Source organism: Giraffa tippelskirchi, chromosome 2 (assembly GCF_054371585.1).
Source record: "Giraffa tippelskirchi isolate mGirTip1 chromosome 2, T2T-mGirTip1v1.2.pri, whole genome shotgun sequence".
NCBI classification, from domain to species: Eukaryota; Metazoa; Chordata; class Mammalia; order Artiodactyla; family Giraffidae; genus Giraffa; species Giraffa tippelskirchi.
Window position 1 is genome coordinate 116,371,930 of NC_137276.1, and position 16,471 is coordinate 116,388,400.

The following is a 16,471-nucleotide window of genomic DNA, read 5'->3' on the forward strand; positions in this document are numbered from 1 at the left end:
TTACAACAGTCCTGTTTATGTTCAGTATGTGTTATCCTTATTTTTATAAATAAGATAAGGTTCAGATAGACAAAGTAGTTGGTTTAGAAGCAGCAAGAAAGTTAAGATCACATCTTTTTATTGACACACATAAATTTTGATTCTCTTCTGTTCAGCCACCATGGTGTCCTCCCATGACATATAGCTGAGCTGGCAGAACAAACCAATGTGAGGGCACACTTCATATGTAGAGATGGTGATCACTCCTAATAGCTGAATGAAGCAGTAGGAGCCTTAGTTGAGTCCAGTAGTTGCCTGAAAGTCCTCAAGATATAACTGCTGTGAGTTATTTTGCCTCAGTTGTATCATTTGAAATGTATGCACAAGAGAGCATAGGTGGTAGAGGTTGGATGGGAAATAAGTTAAAACATGCCTGGAAATATGTTTTTTAAGGATAACAAAAAGTAGTGGGTTTCACAACAACATGAATGTACTTAGCACTACTGAACTGTACACTTAAAATAGTTAAGATGGTAAATTTTTTGTTTAATCACAATTTTTTTTAAAAAATAGCTACTAAATGTTAAAGTAGTACAACAGAAATACTCAATAAAAAAGAAACTAATAAAGGGACAAAGCCCAGATGAAATAGAAAGGTGGAAATAAAAACAGTATCAGTTATTATATTAAATGTAAATGGACTAAACATTCCAGTTAAAGACATGGAATGGCATATGACATTAACCGAGATGTGGTTAAAACAAAGACACACATATGTTAAATATAAAAGGATGAGAAAAAGCATATCTTCCAAATATTAGACAACAGAAAACTGTTATGGCTATCTAGTATTAGTATAAAGATTTTAAGGGAAGAAGTTTTACTAGAAAAAAGGGAGACATTTTAAAATGATAAAATAACCTATTAAATGCAGACACATAATGACCCTAAAAGTAATAGCATAGCTTTAAACATGAAGCATCAATCAGCAGAAATGAATAAGAGAAATAAGCAATCTACAGTCATAGTTGTAGATAAAAACAGAATTCTGTTGGTAATTCAGTGAAGAAGCAGGAAAAAAACAGTAAAGCATTTAAAAAAATTAAACTATGATTAACCAAATCAGCCTTACAAGGAGCACTAATTGGAACAGCTCTAATTGAAAATTGAATTGATTGCATAAACAATATTGGCTTAAATAACACATGAATTATTTTTTTCTTAAGGTAATAGGCAAGAAGAAAATGGGAACTATGGGGTAATGCTTCAAGTGAGCATTTGCTGTTGGCAGAAAGTTATAATGTGAAATCAGGAGTAAGATGGATGGAGGAAGAATAGAGGGACTGGCCTGTATTTGAAGTAGCTGCCTAAATATAATGAATAGGATTCAGAAAAGGAAAAAACAAACTGGTTGAGGAGGTCAAGAAAAGTTTCACAGATGTGGATTTCATTACTACTAACATCAGCATGCCTACCACTCACTGTATTGAGTACCTACTGTGTGCCAGACTAATCTAGTTATTCTAGTATTTGCTTTTGATGTTTGTTGTTGTTGTTCAGTTGCTAAGTCAGGTCCAACTCTTTGTGACTGCAGCCCTCCAGGCTCCTCTGCCCATGGGATTTCCCAGGCAAGAATACTGGAGTAGGTTGCCATTTCCTCCTCCAGCAGATCTTCCTGATCCAGGGATCAAACCTGAGTCTCCTCCATTGGTGGGCGGATTCTTTACCACTGAGCCACCAGGGAAGCCCAGTATTTGCTGTACTGCCCTGCAAGATTAGGATATTTCCATTTTAAGGATGAGGAGCAAGTTGTAACTTGTCCAAGGTCACCATGCGTAATAAATACCAGATCCTTGATTTAGGCTCTAGTTTCCCTGGCTCTGACGCTCTTGTCCTATCCCCTGTATCACTTGGCCTCATCACTTCAGCTTTAGAACTGTTACTAGTGAAAATTAAAATTTGGAGGCGAGCCTAACAGGACAGAATTGAATTCTGACATATAGAAATGGTAGAGGAGACTCCTTTTGGCAGAAGAAATGGATATGCTGTGGACAAAAGTGAGGCCACTAAGCTTATGGCATATTTAGGTCTAGAAGTAGTTGTTTTTGGCCCGATATAGAACAGTGGTGAAAAATTGAGGTGTTTGGGGACAATGATGTGTAGATAGAGCCTAAATGTGGAAAATGGTAGATACATAAAAATGGAAATGTTCAGTATAATGCCATGTACCATTTTCAAGATGTGTTTGAATTGAACCAAAAATCAGGAACCCAAGTTATTTCTCTTTAATGAGAATAGTTATCATTATTTTAGAATGTTGAAAAACATCTGAAATGTAGAATGACCTTTGAATTTGAGTCTCGATAGAGTGGCATTTTCTTGAATATATAAGAGTTGGTAAATGTTTGATTCTTGGATTTCTCTATTCATATAATTCTATACAACTAAAATTCATTAATGCCAATCTAGTTCTTCTGATGAAAATTTTTTTAAAAAAAAATTATGGAGGATTATGAAAAAAGCTATGCTTTTGAGGACCTTGATGAGTTTCACTTTTGGATTCACATTTTTTAGAATAGATTATGAAATATCAGCCATAAATGCTTTTGTAAACTTTATACCTAAACTATTCCATCCTTGGTATGGAATGAGCAGTAAGTTTTATTGTTTGTTTTAAAATTTTACGTGATTTAAAATCCTCAAACTACCAAAGACTATACACAGAGAAATCTTGGTCACCCCCATGCCTCTATTCTGACCTTTTCACCTATAAAGGATACTGTTGTTACTAGTTTTTTTTCTATCATTCTCTTTTGTCAGTATTTATATCCACTCTTATCTATTCCCCACCACATAGCATACTTCTTATACAAAATGCTGAGTACACTCTTTTGTACCTTGCCTTTTTCATTAAAACAATACATTCTATAGCGTCCTCCATATTATTTCATAGAGATACTTTTCATTCTTTTTTATGGCTACATAGAATTCCATTATGTGGCTGTACCATAGTTCTTTCAATGAGGGCTCTATTGCCAAACATTGTTTTCACTCTTTCACTATTGTAAGCAGTGCCACAATGAAATACCTCATACCCATGGCCTTTCATTTTAGTCTAGGTGTTGCTGAGTCCAATAATAAATGTGTTTGTAAATATGTTAGATGCTACCAAATTTTCCACAAGGGTTGTACCATTTTGCATTCCTACCAGTGATCCCTGGTGGCTCAGTAATAAAGAATCTGCTTGTCAATGCAAAAGACTGGGGTTCAGTCCCTGGGTTGGGAAGATCTCCTGGAGGAGGAAATGGCAACCCACTCTAGTACTCTTGCCTGGGAAATCCCATAGACAGTGGAGCCTGGCGGGCTGCAGTCCGTGGGGTTGCAAAGAGTCAGACATGACTTAGTGACTAAACAACAACAACAACAACCAGTGATATATGGGAATGCTTATTTTCCCTTAGCTTTACTAATAGTGTCAAACTTTAGTTTTACCAGTCTCAATAAGCAAGAAGTTGTATACTTAACGTATTAACTCGCATTTCTGTTTTTACAAATGAAGTTGAGCATTTTTTATGTTCATGGATCATTTATATTTCATTTTCTGTGACCTGTCCATGACATTTGCCTATTTTAAAATCAGATTGTTGATCATTTTCCTGTTGATTTTTAGGAGTGCTTTATAATTTAGGAGTTAATAGCCTCTGAGATAGTTGCATGTATATTTTCCTGAGTTTGTTTTTTCACTTTACTGATAACATTTTTTTCCCCATAAAGAATTTTAAAATTTTCATGTAGCTGAATTTATCAGTCTTTTCTACTGGATTTTGGTTAATAATTAAAAAGGCCTCCTTGGAACAGGGAATTAACCTGGGATCTACAGGACTTTGGACATTATATGCAAAGTTTTGTGAATGTGTGCTTATATAATTTTTCTAGAAAGATGGTTCATGACTTTCTGTCAGTATCTGAAAGGAGCCTGTGATCCAAAGAAGGTTAAGACTCCAGGTAGAGTCAGATAATGCATTTTTATTTTCAGAAGCACCATAACAAATTAATGTGATTGTTTTTTGTTTCAGACCCTCTTGCATGAAATGATACATGCCTATTTATTTGTCACTAATAATGATAAAGATCGGGAAGGGCATGGTCCAGAGTTTTGTAAGCATATGCATCGCATCAATCGCCTGACAGGAGCCAATATAACGGTATATAAAGCCACACACATTTATGATTTATTTCAGTATTTCCTAGGATTTAATTAAAAATAGAGAACTGGGTAGAAACAAATACTGTGTTTGAGGATTTCCCAGGGCAAGTGAGGGGCCCAGAGAAGCAGACCGGCTTACCTGGGACCCCATAGTAGAAGACAGCAGTTCTGGTGACATCCCTGAGACCTCTGACCTCTGAGGGCAGCTTGTTGTGCAGAGTTATTGCAGGCCTGAGTACCTCTCTTCTGGACTAGTACAGTACCGTCATCCCCTAATTATATTTCCTCATTGTCTCTTCCTTCAATCTGTCCTATATTCTGCTCCTATTGTATGTTACTCCCTTCATCAGAAATCTTTGACTTGCATTTCTGCATAATGTGGGAGGTGACAGAGCCTGGGGTCAGAAAAGTGGGGAGAGTCAGATTGCCCACATCCTGATGCTGGCGCCATTGATTGTGGGACCTACTTAAACTCTTTCATGCTTTGGTTTACTCACATGTAAAAGGAGGATGATAACAATACTTAGGCTATTGGATCCTTGTGAGGGTTAGAGAAAATGCAAGCAAAAACATTTTAGCACAGTTTGGGTACTAATTAAATATTACTTGTCTTTGTTATTATACATTCATTTTATCCAGTAACCTTACCGTTCCTTTTTTCTTACTTTCCACAACTCCCCTGCTTATGTTTCTAATGGAACTTTTCATCTCTGTGCCTTTCCTCATATATTCTCTCCTAAAATATGCCTCTTCTATTTTCTGTCAAAATGATCCTTCATCTTTACAGTGGGATATAACTTCTCCCTCCTTTGAACCTCCTCAGCAGATATTTAACCTTTTACAATGTTATATTCTACTTTCATATCCCAGTAGGGTGGCTCTTACATATCTTTATATACACTTGTGTATCTTTATATACATCTGCACAAGATGTATAACAGTGCCTCTACAAGCACTTAGCAAGTACTGAATTTAATTGAACCAAAACAAATATTAATTCCTACAGAGATTAAATGCCTTGGTGTGTTTAGTGTTTAGAAATTTTCTTATTTTAAAAAGCAATAAAAGCCAGTGTGATGGAAGGGAAAGTATTCACCCTCCGTGTATTATTTTCTAGCTGTCAGTTTAATTTTCTAGAGAGCTCATTTCATTACTGGACTGAGTTCCTTTCACATCAAATAAGTGGCTTGGATTAACAGTCACATAAAATCCAGATTAGCAAAGGAATTATGGAGTTGCTAGTATAAAAGACTTTTACACTTTAAGCAAAATTCTAGTGTACTTCCTATGTTCAGTTGGAAGAGAATTTAGGAGGTTTTATCAGCCCTTGCTTTCCCAGGTTACATTCTGTTATAGCAGACTCCATGAGGCATCCACATTGATGACAGTTTTTAGTTAACTACATTATTAAAAAGTTACAGCCCCAGGCTATAGGAATTACAGAAGTTGGAATCAAAATAGATCCAATTCCCTGTCTTTTTTTTACCACTGAATTACTAAGTGAGGTGTTCTCAACATAAGAGAGAAGGCAGGGTCTTACAAGCCTCCTTGCTCCCAAACCTCTGTCCTCTAGTCTCTCCTGCACTTACTATAATTTGCATTGTTTGCATGCTTGCCAAATAATAGAATTTGTTTGCTTAGAGTGGAGAGATAGTGAATATAAAACTTATCTGTAGAGTTACAGAAAGCTTAGTATTGTTTCCCACAAGGGGAATTTATTAAGAGTTTAAAAAACACAAAACTCATATGCTGTTGTTGCTCCTTTTCTCATATAACTAATAACATTCCACTGAGAGGACAGGAGGAAAAGTTCCTCAGTCATTTGGAAGTATCAGTTGTAAAATGGTGCCCTGCCAGCCTCAGTGCCACCATGTGGGAGGGCTCACCTTCCTTTCAGCCTGAACTCTTCTCTCTGTCTGCTGCTTAGGTTCTAAGTAAGATTTCATCTAGAGGGTGAAACAGAGGGATCCTGTTCAAGGACTGAAAAGCACATTTAAAGAGAATTTGTGTCAGTGAAGTTTCTCATTCACTCAATCCGCAAACACTTACTGAGCACCTTCCCTATGTCAAGCTGGTAATAGCCACTAGGGATACAAGGATGAGAACATTCAAATCCTAGAGAGCTTTTCACCTATAAACAGATAAAAATGGTACCCCAGAAAGCTTGTTGTAAGGAAATGAGCAGAGTTGGGTGAATGTGGAGAACGGATTTGGCAGAGGCAGCCTGAGACCAGGTGCTTGTTTGGGTCCAGCATTTATAGGAAAGAGTCCTTCAGAATCCTTTGGTATGGTTACCTATAGGGGAAAATTTCATCTTAAGCAGTGGGAACAATTCTTACTGATTATGACATTATATAAAATCTTTATCCTAATTTTTCATCATTTAGAAAGTGGGTTTCTAAAACTTTTAGCATGTATAGAAGCTTTTTGGTTTCCTAAATTTGTCTTCTAGTCTCACATTTTTCTACCTTTCCATAGTTTATGTAGCACTAAATTAACTATTGCTGATTCTCATTAAAATGAACTTTTGAAGAGAAGCTAAATATAGTTACTATCTTTCCCAAAACATAACGTCAGAAAACCCTTGAGAAGTTGGAAAGTTTAAAAAAAAAAGTTGTGGGAGGCTGCTTATTTATTACGTATATTTTCTTAAAATTGTTAACTTGCCTACTTAATGCTAAGAACTTTGTCTCGGCCCAGGTGTACCATGCTTTCCATGATGAGGTAGATGAGTACCGTCGACACTGGTGGCGCTGCAATGGGCCATGTCAGAACAATAAGCCATATTACGGCTACGTGAAGCGTGCCACCAACAGGGCACCCTCCGCGCATGACTACTGGTGGGCTGAACACCAGAAAACCTGTGGAGGCACTTACATCAAAATCAAGGAACCAGAGAACTACTCAAAAAAGTGCAAAGGAAAGACAAAACTGGGAAAGCAGCCAATATCAGAAGCAGAGAATAAAGGTAAGTCTGCTTATAGTCTTCCTACTTTTCTACTACTGTGGCTAGTTCTCTGAAGGACACTTCAGAGAATTGGCATTAAGATAAAGCTTTAATTAATTTGTTCAAAAGAAAAAGGCAAAACAAGAAACTTGGTTTCAACCAAAGCTCATTTTAATTTTTTTTTTATTGTTTTTCTCTTGTTAGAGATAAAACCCTTAGCAACATTTTTTGAAGAAAAAAAAAAGATAAAGCTTAAAGAGTGTTTCTTGTGTAGATGTTTTCAAGTAAGGACTTAAAGCGGAAAAAAAATCCCATTGTCTATGAAACGGTGGTAGAAGAATATATTTTGCTCTAGATACATATGAGAAAAAGTCACAATAGTTTCCACTGCTAAAATTTAAGGGTAAAGTCCCTTTCCCTATCCTGACTCACTGGGTCATTAGGAAACAGCAGGCAAAAAAAAGATTGTCAAGGTAAAAACAGTAATTCAAATAACAATGCCCGGAATGTAAGTCCTTGCTACACCCCTTCCTATCAGTTGGAGTCTATCCAAGCAACTTCTGTTGATGTATGTATTTTCATTAGAAGAATGGGAAAAGGATATGGCATGTGTAGGCTAACACTTCAAGATTTACCCCTTTCCTCTGCAGTTCAGAGTTACTGCCCTTTGAAGGGGTAACCAGGTTACTAAAGTTAATGTTTCTTCCCTTGGGAAGTTGTTGATTGGATGTGATAAGGATTCATGGACATAAGCTTTCTCAAATCTGAAACGTTTACTAAGTTGAGAAGCTATAGAAGAATTTATGTGGGAAGATTATATCCTGTTTTGTGAGCTGGGAAGATAGTGCAGTAGCAGATTTTCCCCATCTGGGATGTGGCTTAAGAGTACTAAAGGCAGTTTTCTTGGTAAAAGTTATTCTGCTATTGATATTTGCATGATAGAACTGCTTATGTAAGTATGAGATGGTATTTTGTGTTTTGTTTTGAAGAGAGGGTGTTTTTGTCCTTTATGTGTTCTCAGTATCAGAGCTTTCTGACTGCTGAAGATTGTCCTCCTGTTAATAGAGAATTACAGTATAGTTCTAAGTTAGAACAAAACAGTATTTATTCATTTGGAAAAACTGTCCATTAGCTTAATACTTGTTATGGTATAAATTTTGAATCAAGGAAAAATCTTGCTTCTTTTGCAGACAAACCGAACAGAGGGGAGAAACAGCTGTTAATCCCCTTTAGTGGGAAAGGTTATGTTCTAGGGGAAACCAGCAATTCTTCATCTGGGAAATGTATCACTTCACATGCTATTAATGAAACCCAAGAGCCTTTAAGTCAAGACCATTCAGCAAATGCCCTGAGACCTCATTCGAAAACTGAGGTGAAATTTGAACAGAATGGTCCAAGTAAAAAGACTTCCGTAGCATCCCCTGTTCTCGGTTCCAGTCATCAAAATGTCTTAAGCAACTACTTCCCTAAAGTGTCAGTTGCCAACAACAAGGCTTTCAGAAGTGTGAATGGGTCTCCAACGAAAAGCCTAACAGTGGGTGACATCACTAAAAAGTCAGCCTCTTCTGGTTCTCAAAGGAGGGTTACATCTTCTAGGATATCTCTAAGAAATTCCTTAAAAGCCATGGAATCAACATCTGTCACTGCGCTCCAGGATGCAGGTGGGCCTGAAGGTAAACTCCCAAGTAAACGACCCAGGCTAGAAAACAAGACTTGTTTTGACAATTTTTTTATCAAGAAAGAGCAAGCCCAGAGTGGTGGTAATGATCTGAAGAGTAGTTCACATCCTCCAGCTGCAGCTCAGAATCCCAGCAGTTCATCTAGTCAGAGCAGAGTGGTTCACTGTCCTGTGTGTCAGGATGAAGTTTCAGAGGCTCAGATTAATGAGCACTTAGACTGGTGCCTTGAATGTGATCGCACCCAAGTCAAAAGCTGAAAAAATCTCTGAAAAATGAATGGGTCTCCAATGTCCACCTTTATTGCCTCACTACTACACTCAGGAATTTCTGGTTAATAAGATTTGCAGGTTATAATCTAGTTCATCAATATTAAGTGTTCTACTTTATATAAACATATGAGATTATAATTAAAAAATATTTTGCCTAGAGGTGCTATACTCTTGTCTTATGTACACTGGAGCCCAGAATTTCTTCTAGATGCATTCATGAATAATTTTTAGATACTTCTTTCTGGCTTTTAAAAGTATTTAAATCTGTTAATATTTTTATTTATTTTCCTTAAAACACTCAGTGAGGAATTCTGTCAGGTATTTGGTTAAATTGAATATTTCATTTTTAATATTAAAACTCATTCCCAGAACTGGTAATATCCATAGTGTCAGACATATTGACCAAAATAACAAACTAGTTGTTTCAGGGTACTCTTTTAAGTTTTTGGGTTTTTTCTTCCAAACTTTAACATTTCCTATATTATAAAGACTTTTATTTTTCTGTTTCACTAAAAAGGTGGCAGATTTTATAGTAAATAGATATTTATAGTAAATATTATATAGATATTATATGTATTCTATAAATATTGACATTTATAGTATCTACTTATAGATAAATATAGTAAAATAAATTTCTTTTGAAAGATTGCTAGTAACAAATAGCTACTGTAATTCTGTAGGCCAGAACTTAGCTGTTTTCTTAAAATTTTAGATGCTAAGTAACATAACAAAGTTGCCTAGTTTATGTACAAGTGAAACATCATCTGGAAAGAGTATTATGAACTTTAAGCCAAAGTTGAAACCATTTAGGAATACCATTTTGCCTATGCAAAGTATTTCTTTTAAAAAACATTCTTTTTTATGTTACAACAAAGGGACAAAGATAGTTTGATGAAATTTAGTTTGTTGTCTCATGGCTATAATGCCAGCGTGTTGGCATATTTTCAATGCCTTAGTTCTTAAGTTTTTTCTTTTTCTTAACTTTGTTGCAACATGACTTTTACATACATAGGTGCAGCTGGGTTCCCTTCTGTGTGATCACCAGAAGTTAGAGAACATTTCAGTTACCCTAGAAGGTGTCCTCATAGACGTCTCTTCTAGTCAACACCCACAGCCCCCAAGGAACCACTGTTTTCATCTGTGTTTCATCAAGTTAGTTTACTTGTTTTTGAACTTCATGAAGTCATATCTTTGTTGCTATGGGTAGCAGAAGTTCATTCTTTTCATTGCTCTGTAGTACGTGTATGAATATGCCAGTTTGTCATTCTAATATTAATGAACATTGGTATCATGTCTTGTTTGGGGCTGGCCATTGTGAACAGTGCTGCTAAGAACATTCTTACTTGTTTCTGTTGAGCATATCCCCAGACTGGAAATGCAGGGTCACCAGGTACCTTCTGTTTAGCTTTAGTAAATCCTGCCAGTTTACACTCCTACCAGCAATGTATGAGACCTTATTGTTCAGCAGTCTTAACGCTATGATCCGTCCTTTTCATTTTAGCCTATCTCAGTGAGTGTTTATGAGTTTTGATTCTTCTGAAGCATGAAGTTAAACCATAGTATTTAATAAATATTTATAAATGACTTAAAATGTGTATTATGTTGAATATATACATTTATACTCTCATACAAGATCATTTAATTTAACAAATTATGTTCAGGAAACATTTTTTGTGTGCCAAAACCATACAAAGCTCTGTTGCTATGAAGTATATGATAGCCCACCCATGGCCTCAAGGAGTAGTACAACCTATTGGGGAATGAGACAAAAGCAGATTAATTTCAAAATAGTTCAGTGCTGTGGTAACTGGAAAGGACAATCAGCCCAGCCCAGGGCTTCAGGAGACAGAGGTTACAAATTCTACACCCAAGTTGAGTGTTCTAGGGGAAGTCAAGTTAGTCCAGAGCAGGGGTGGAGAGAAAGGGCCTTGGAGAGAGAAGGAACACTAAGGTCTGGCAGCAGTCCAGCACATTCTACTGGGAGAACTGAGCTGTTCCAAATGAACAGAGTAAAATGTGAAGGGTGAAATGGTAGAAGGAGAAAGACTGCAGACAGGACAGATTCAAGTAAATAAAACTTTGAGGCTGAAAAACCCATCTATCGCATTCTCCACGTCTTTTGTATGGTCCCTGTTAATACACATCTGTTGATTCACGTTGGGGTGGTGCTGTGGGGATTGGGAAGGTTTATACACCAGCCAAGAACATCTGAGAAGTGTTTTGAGGAGTTCACGGTGGGGAGGAGGGCAAGAGGGGGAAGGGCAATGGCTGGGATGGAGAGAAGATGGCTTCTTCCAGAAACAATTAGGTTGTAAAATCAAGAATTGGTCAGTTTTAAGGGATGATGGGAATATGTTAACTGGCAAGAAAGTTGAAGTTAATTTAAAATTTGGAATTAAGACTTCATGTCAATTTCTAAGAATTCTGACACTCCCAAATCTGTTGTTTTATATTAGGAAAAACAATCAGTTTTATGTTCTGTTGGTTTTTCACTTTTAAAAATCATTGAGGGTCAACTTTTAAATGTTATTGGCCTTCATTTTGAAGAGACGGGGAAGGAGAGAAGGGAAGCAGACTTTATCCCATGGTCCAAAAGCTCTGAGATTTTATTTTCTTTGTGAAGCTTACGGAAGTTTTAAGTAAGAATGTCACAGTGAAACAGGCAGGCACTATAACTTTCCTCAGACTTAGTACCCAGCTGGGATCCTATACCTGGGATACCTGCAGGATCTCCTCACTGGGCTGCCTTGAAGCTGAGCTCTTTTTACAGTTAATCCTTATTGAGGGGCAATGGTTTCCTGTTATTCTTTGATTTTTTATCCTTGAGGTTACTGTTGCCTTTTTGGAAATTTGTGGTATTTGTTGTTGACTAGTAGCATATCCACCAGATGAAGTAAAACTCTATTAGACAATTATTACAGATTAAATTCTCTGAAAGTGAAGTCACTCAGTTGTGTCCAGACTCTTTGCGACTCCATGGACTATAACCTACCAGGCTCCCCTGTCCATGGGATTTTCCAGGCAAGGGTACTGGAGTGGGTTGCCATTTTCTTCTCCAGGGGATCTTCCCGACCCAGGGGTCGAACCCAGGTCTCCCGCATTGCAGGCTGACGCTTTACCATCGGAGCCACCAGGGAGATTAAATTCTCTAGGGAACTGAAATGGTAAAGGATGTCATGTGGTGATTAGCTCTGGCTTTATTTTTTGTCTGGCTTTTTATTTCTAACATTCCACTGTTAGAAAGTTATATAATTACATACACATCGTCTCATATCTTTTAATATGAAAAGTTAAAGACTTGATCTTTAGTGACTCAGGAATCATCTCATTATCAAAGTTTACAGTGCTGTCGACTAATACAGAAACAAGCTGCAGTTTGCTTGCTTTGGTTCTGGTGCTAAAAACCTACAAAAAGATTTACCCTCTTGCTTACTGAACACCAGATGGCGCTCTTGTGCTTAGTTGTTCAGTGGTGTCCAACTCTGTGACCCCATGGCGGTAGCCTGCCAGGCACCTCTGCCCATGGGGGTTCTCCAGGCTAGAATACTAGAGTGGGTTGCCATGCCCTCCTCCAGGGGATCTTCCCGACCCAGGGATTGAACCCAGGTCTCTCGCACTGCAGGCACATTCTTTACCATCGGAACCACCTTAGTAAATTATATTTCTCTGAAAAACTGAAGGCAAGGCAAAGCCAAAGAGAGAAAGAGAAACTTCAACAACGGAAATAATAATGACTGGTTCTGACACATAAAGGGAAAAAATAGGTTATGATCTCAAGTCCTGGAAGAGGGGACACAGCATGGTCAAGAGTATGTGCTTGTTCAAACAAACAAGGACTGATCTACAGGTCTACCTAAGGTAGATCTACTGATCTACCTTAATCTTCCTAAACTTGTTTATATTTCACCTTTAACTCTGAACACTAATGTACAGTCTTCTTCAAGAAACCAGTACCCAGATATGGCAAAACACAATAACACTTAACAGGAAGTCTTCCAGACAAGGTGGGACCTATATTTTCTACTGTTTTCAAAATCATAGTACTCTTCCTTTGAATGTCTAGTACTTATTCTGCTCTCTAATCATCTTGATTAGTCTGAAAGCTTCCTAGGATGTAATGTCCTTTGCCCCCGTATCAGAGGTCTAGTAGAACAAAGAGGAGCCTGTTAAATTCTCGGTGTTAAGTGCATGAAATGGCTAGGCACTTCTCAACTTTCACTGTTACCTGCTTTTCCAAAAACATCTTAATGTAGTAACACTGATTCTTCTCCATACTTCTCCAAAGAATCAAAATATGTGTATTTTCAAGACAGATATTCTTGAGACCCAAATCATTCCAGGTTATAAGCATTTCTTGCAAACTAAACATGAAAATCTGCACCAGCATGGAAGAAAACTGGATTTCCTTTTTAACAAGATTCCTCACATGTATTTGTATACATTTAAAATAATTCAGTAAGATACACCCAGACACTTGTTCAGCTGCATTCTTAATATCAAGATATTCAAATACTTCCCTTGTGGGTCATCTGGTGAAGAATCCGCCTGCAATGCGGAAGACCTGGGTTCAACCCCTGGGTTGGGAAGATCCCCTGGAGAAGAGAAAGGCTACCCACTCCAGTATTCTGGCCTGGAGAATTCCATGGACTGTATAGTCCATGGGGTTGCAAAGAGTCAGATACAACTGAGTGACTTTCACTTTCACAGGATCCCTGATGGTAGGATGGAGTCTAGCTTCTTATCTTGTCTGTGAGTCACCCATGTTGTTATTTGTAAACTGTTCATTCTAGTTGCTATTTCATGTAAGCATACTGCAACACAGGGGCTTCCCAGGTGGCTCAGTGGTCAAAAATCAGCCTGCCAAGCAGGAGATAGGGGTTTGATCACTGGGTTGGGAAGATCCCCTGGAGAAGGAAATGGCAACCCACTCCAGTATTCTGGCTTGAAGAATCCCATGGACAGGGGGTACTGGTGGGTTACAGTCCATGGGGTCACAAAACAGTTGGACATGACTTAGCGACTAAACAACACATATGCTTATCGTGTGTCCCCTTCTGCTTTCTAACCCTTTGTGACTATTTCATACTGCACTGTGGTCTGCTTTCCTACTTTTTATTTTTTTTCTAATGACTGTCATTATATATTCAGTTGAATTTATTTTTTCTGGGGTATCTTACAATTTAAATCTTAATTTCAGATAATTTTGTAATCTTCAGTTTCTTTGCTGGAGTTACATCAATTCGTTTCACAGCTTCCTGAGGGATTTTTTCTTTTGGTCCATTTTTGTTCTGAGATTTTGAATTTCGAATTTCAGGTTTTAATTTTTATTCCTGCTGAGTCCTGTTTTTAAAGATATTTAATTCACACTGAACATTCTGCAGTTGCCTTATGGTTGAGGAAAGAATTTTCATTAGCTATAATTCTCATTTTTTTTCCTTATAGATAGTACTGTTTGTAGCTATTTTTCTTCCCTATTCTGCTCATTTTGAAAGGTATTATTTTCCTTGACTTGCAAAAACAGTTGGATTGGTACAGGCAAAGATGAGAGGCTTCTGAATCAAGAGTGTTTTCTTCTGTTGGAACGGTGAAAAACAGTATTTCTCAGAGAGGACATATTTGTGAGATGGGAAGGATTTACAATCTCATTTGATTCTATAATTTTATTTTTCTAAGACCCTTGCTTCCCTCCTCCTTCCATTTTACATCAAGCCTCCAGGAGACATCTCCCCTTCTCTGACATGGTGCCTTCCTCAAGCAGCCTCCTTCAGTCTCATGAACTTTCAAGCCTCCCCTTGATGCCCCAGTGGCCAGTACGGGTGTGATGTATCAGTATTTCCAACACTTGTGGTGGGGTCCTTGTTTTTTCCCTGGACGCTGCTACCACTAGGCCCCCACTGCCCTGTCTCTTTAACATGTAGTTTCCACCTGACTCTTGGCCTTCACAGGAATTCTGGTGCTGGCTCTAGTTTCAGATGCTTATTTCTCTGTTTGCACATAAGTTGAACTTTTTTCTGTGTCTCACAGTTATGCTATTGCTACAGGTTATGGGTGACTTTGTTGGGAAGATAATGAAAGAGATTCAGATTTAGGCAGCAACTAAGATTCCTTGGAAAGCCAGAAGCTCAAGTACATCCCCTTAAATATGAACACATAAGAATAGTCAGACCTGGGAGGAAAACTTCTAACCTGACAAAAAAATTACAACAAAATTTTTAAAAATGTTAAATATTGTATCTACTAAATGGAACAGGTTTTCATATATTTTAAAAATTTAGAGAACAAAAAAGAGAGCTCTTGAAAATTAAAACTGTGACAGCACATGTGACACCCTTGGAGAACTGGAAATGAGCTATCTTCAAAGCAAAGGGCAAAGGCACGCAGTAGTGGCCGACAGTGACAGGCTCAAACCTGAGGTGGACTATTTGGACGACACTTTAGTTCAGTCACTCAGTCATCTCCGACTCTTCACGACTCCATGAACTGCAGCACACCGGGCTTCCTTGTCCCCGTCTGGACAATAGGAGTTCAGAAAGAGCAGAGAAGATGGAGGGGAGAAATAATTTAAGAAAATGTCCCCAAATGTAGGGCATGAGTTTACAGTCTGCATGCCTCTCGTGTGGCTGAGAATAGGCATGCTGTCAAGGCCCTAGACAAGAAATTATTCTGTGAGTGTCCACATACGAAAAGCAGACGTGTAAAGAGTCAGAAATAAAATGGCTTCAGATTTCTCAGCATCCACACCGCAACTTAGAACCTAGGCAATGCCTTCAAAATTCTGAAGGATAATTATTTCTGAGCTAGATTTCTAAACTCAGGCAAATTACCAATTAAATGTGAGAGTTAAAGAAAATTTACCTCCCAGGTACTCTTTCACAGAAAGTACTGAAGGACATGCTACACCAGACTGAGGAAGTAAGCCAAAAGAGTGGAAGACACAGGACCCAGGAAGCGAAGACCCCACAGAAAGTAGCTATAGGACCTCCAAAACAGTGTGAAAGGAGGTCAGGGGAGACAGCTGTGCTCCAGGCAGATCCACAACCACATGAGGTTGTGCAGGTTGGAGGCCTTTGGGGTTTGAAACGGAAGATCAAGCAAGACATTAAGAAAAAAGTAAACTATAAAAGTCATCATGATTTATTCTACATCTCACCTTTGAATAGCACAAATAATCTTTTTTCCGTTTGCTTTGGCTGTGTCACATGGCATGTGGGATCTAGTTCCTAGACCAGAAATGGAACTCTTTCCCCCTGCAGTGGAAGCACAGAGTCTTAATCACTGGACCACCAGGGAAGAATCACCAGGGATTCGACTCAACGGATATGGGTTTGGGTGGACTCTGGGAGTTGGTGATGGACAGGGAGGCCTGGCGTGCTGCAGTTCATGGGGTCGC

At 38.1% G+C, this 16,471-nt stretch overlaps 1 protein-coding gene and 1 long non-coding RNA gene across 14 annotated transcripts in view; one reads left to right on the forward strand and one right to left on the reverse strand.

Annotated features, from left to right (window-relative positions):
- SPRTN (SprT-like N-terminal domain) overlaps positions 1-16,471 on the forward strand; it is a 44,703-nt gene that overhangs the window by 2,102 nt on the left and 26,130 nt on the right. For 4 of the 13 annotated variants that reach the window (XM_081570355.1, XM_081570356.1, XM_081570349.1 and 1 more), the window contains exons 3-5: positions 4,056-4,184; positions 6,887-7,154; positions 8,324-9,238. In XM_081570355.1, coding sequence (XP_081426481.1) covers positions 4,056-4,184; positions 6,887-7,154; positions 8,324-9,069 — 1,143 coding nt within the window. In that variant the 3' untranslated portion in view covers positions 9,070-9,238. Of the gene's footprint in view, positions 1-4,055; positions 4,185-6,886; positions 7,155-8,323; positions 9,239-10,093; positions 10,673-16,471 lie in introns of those variants that run through there. The other 9 variants (XR_014076822.1, XM_081570350.1, XM_081570354.1 and 6 more) reach the window with 7 other exon arrangements.
- On the reverse strand, positions 102-15,591 carry LOC145538399 (uncharacterized). The gene is made up of 2 exons (XR_014076827.1): positions 15,490-15,591; positions 102-1,746 (listed from the first exon to the last, which is right to left on the reverse strand). It is a non-coding gene; the product is annotated as an uncharacterized LOC145538399 (long non-coding RNA).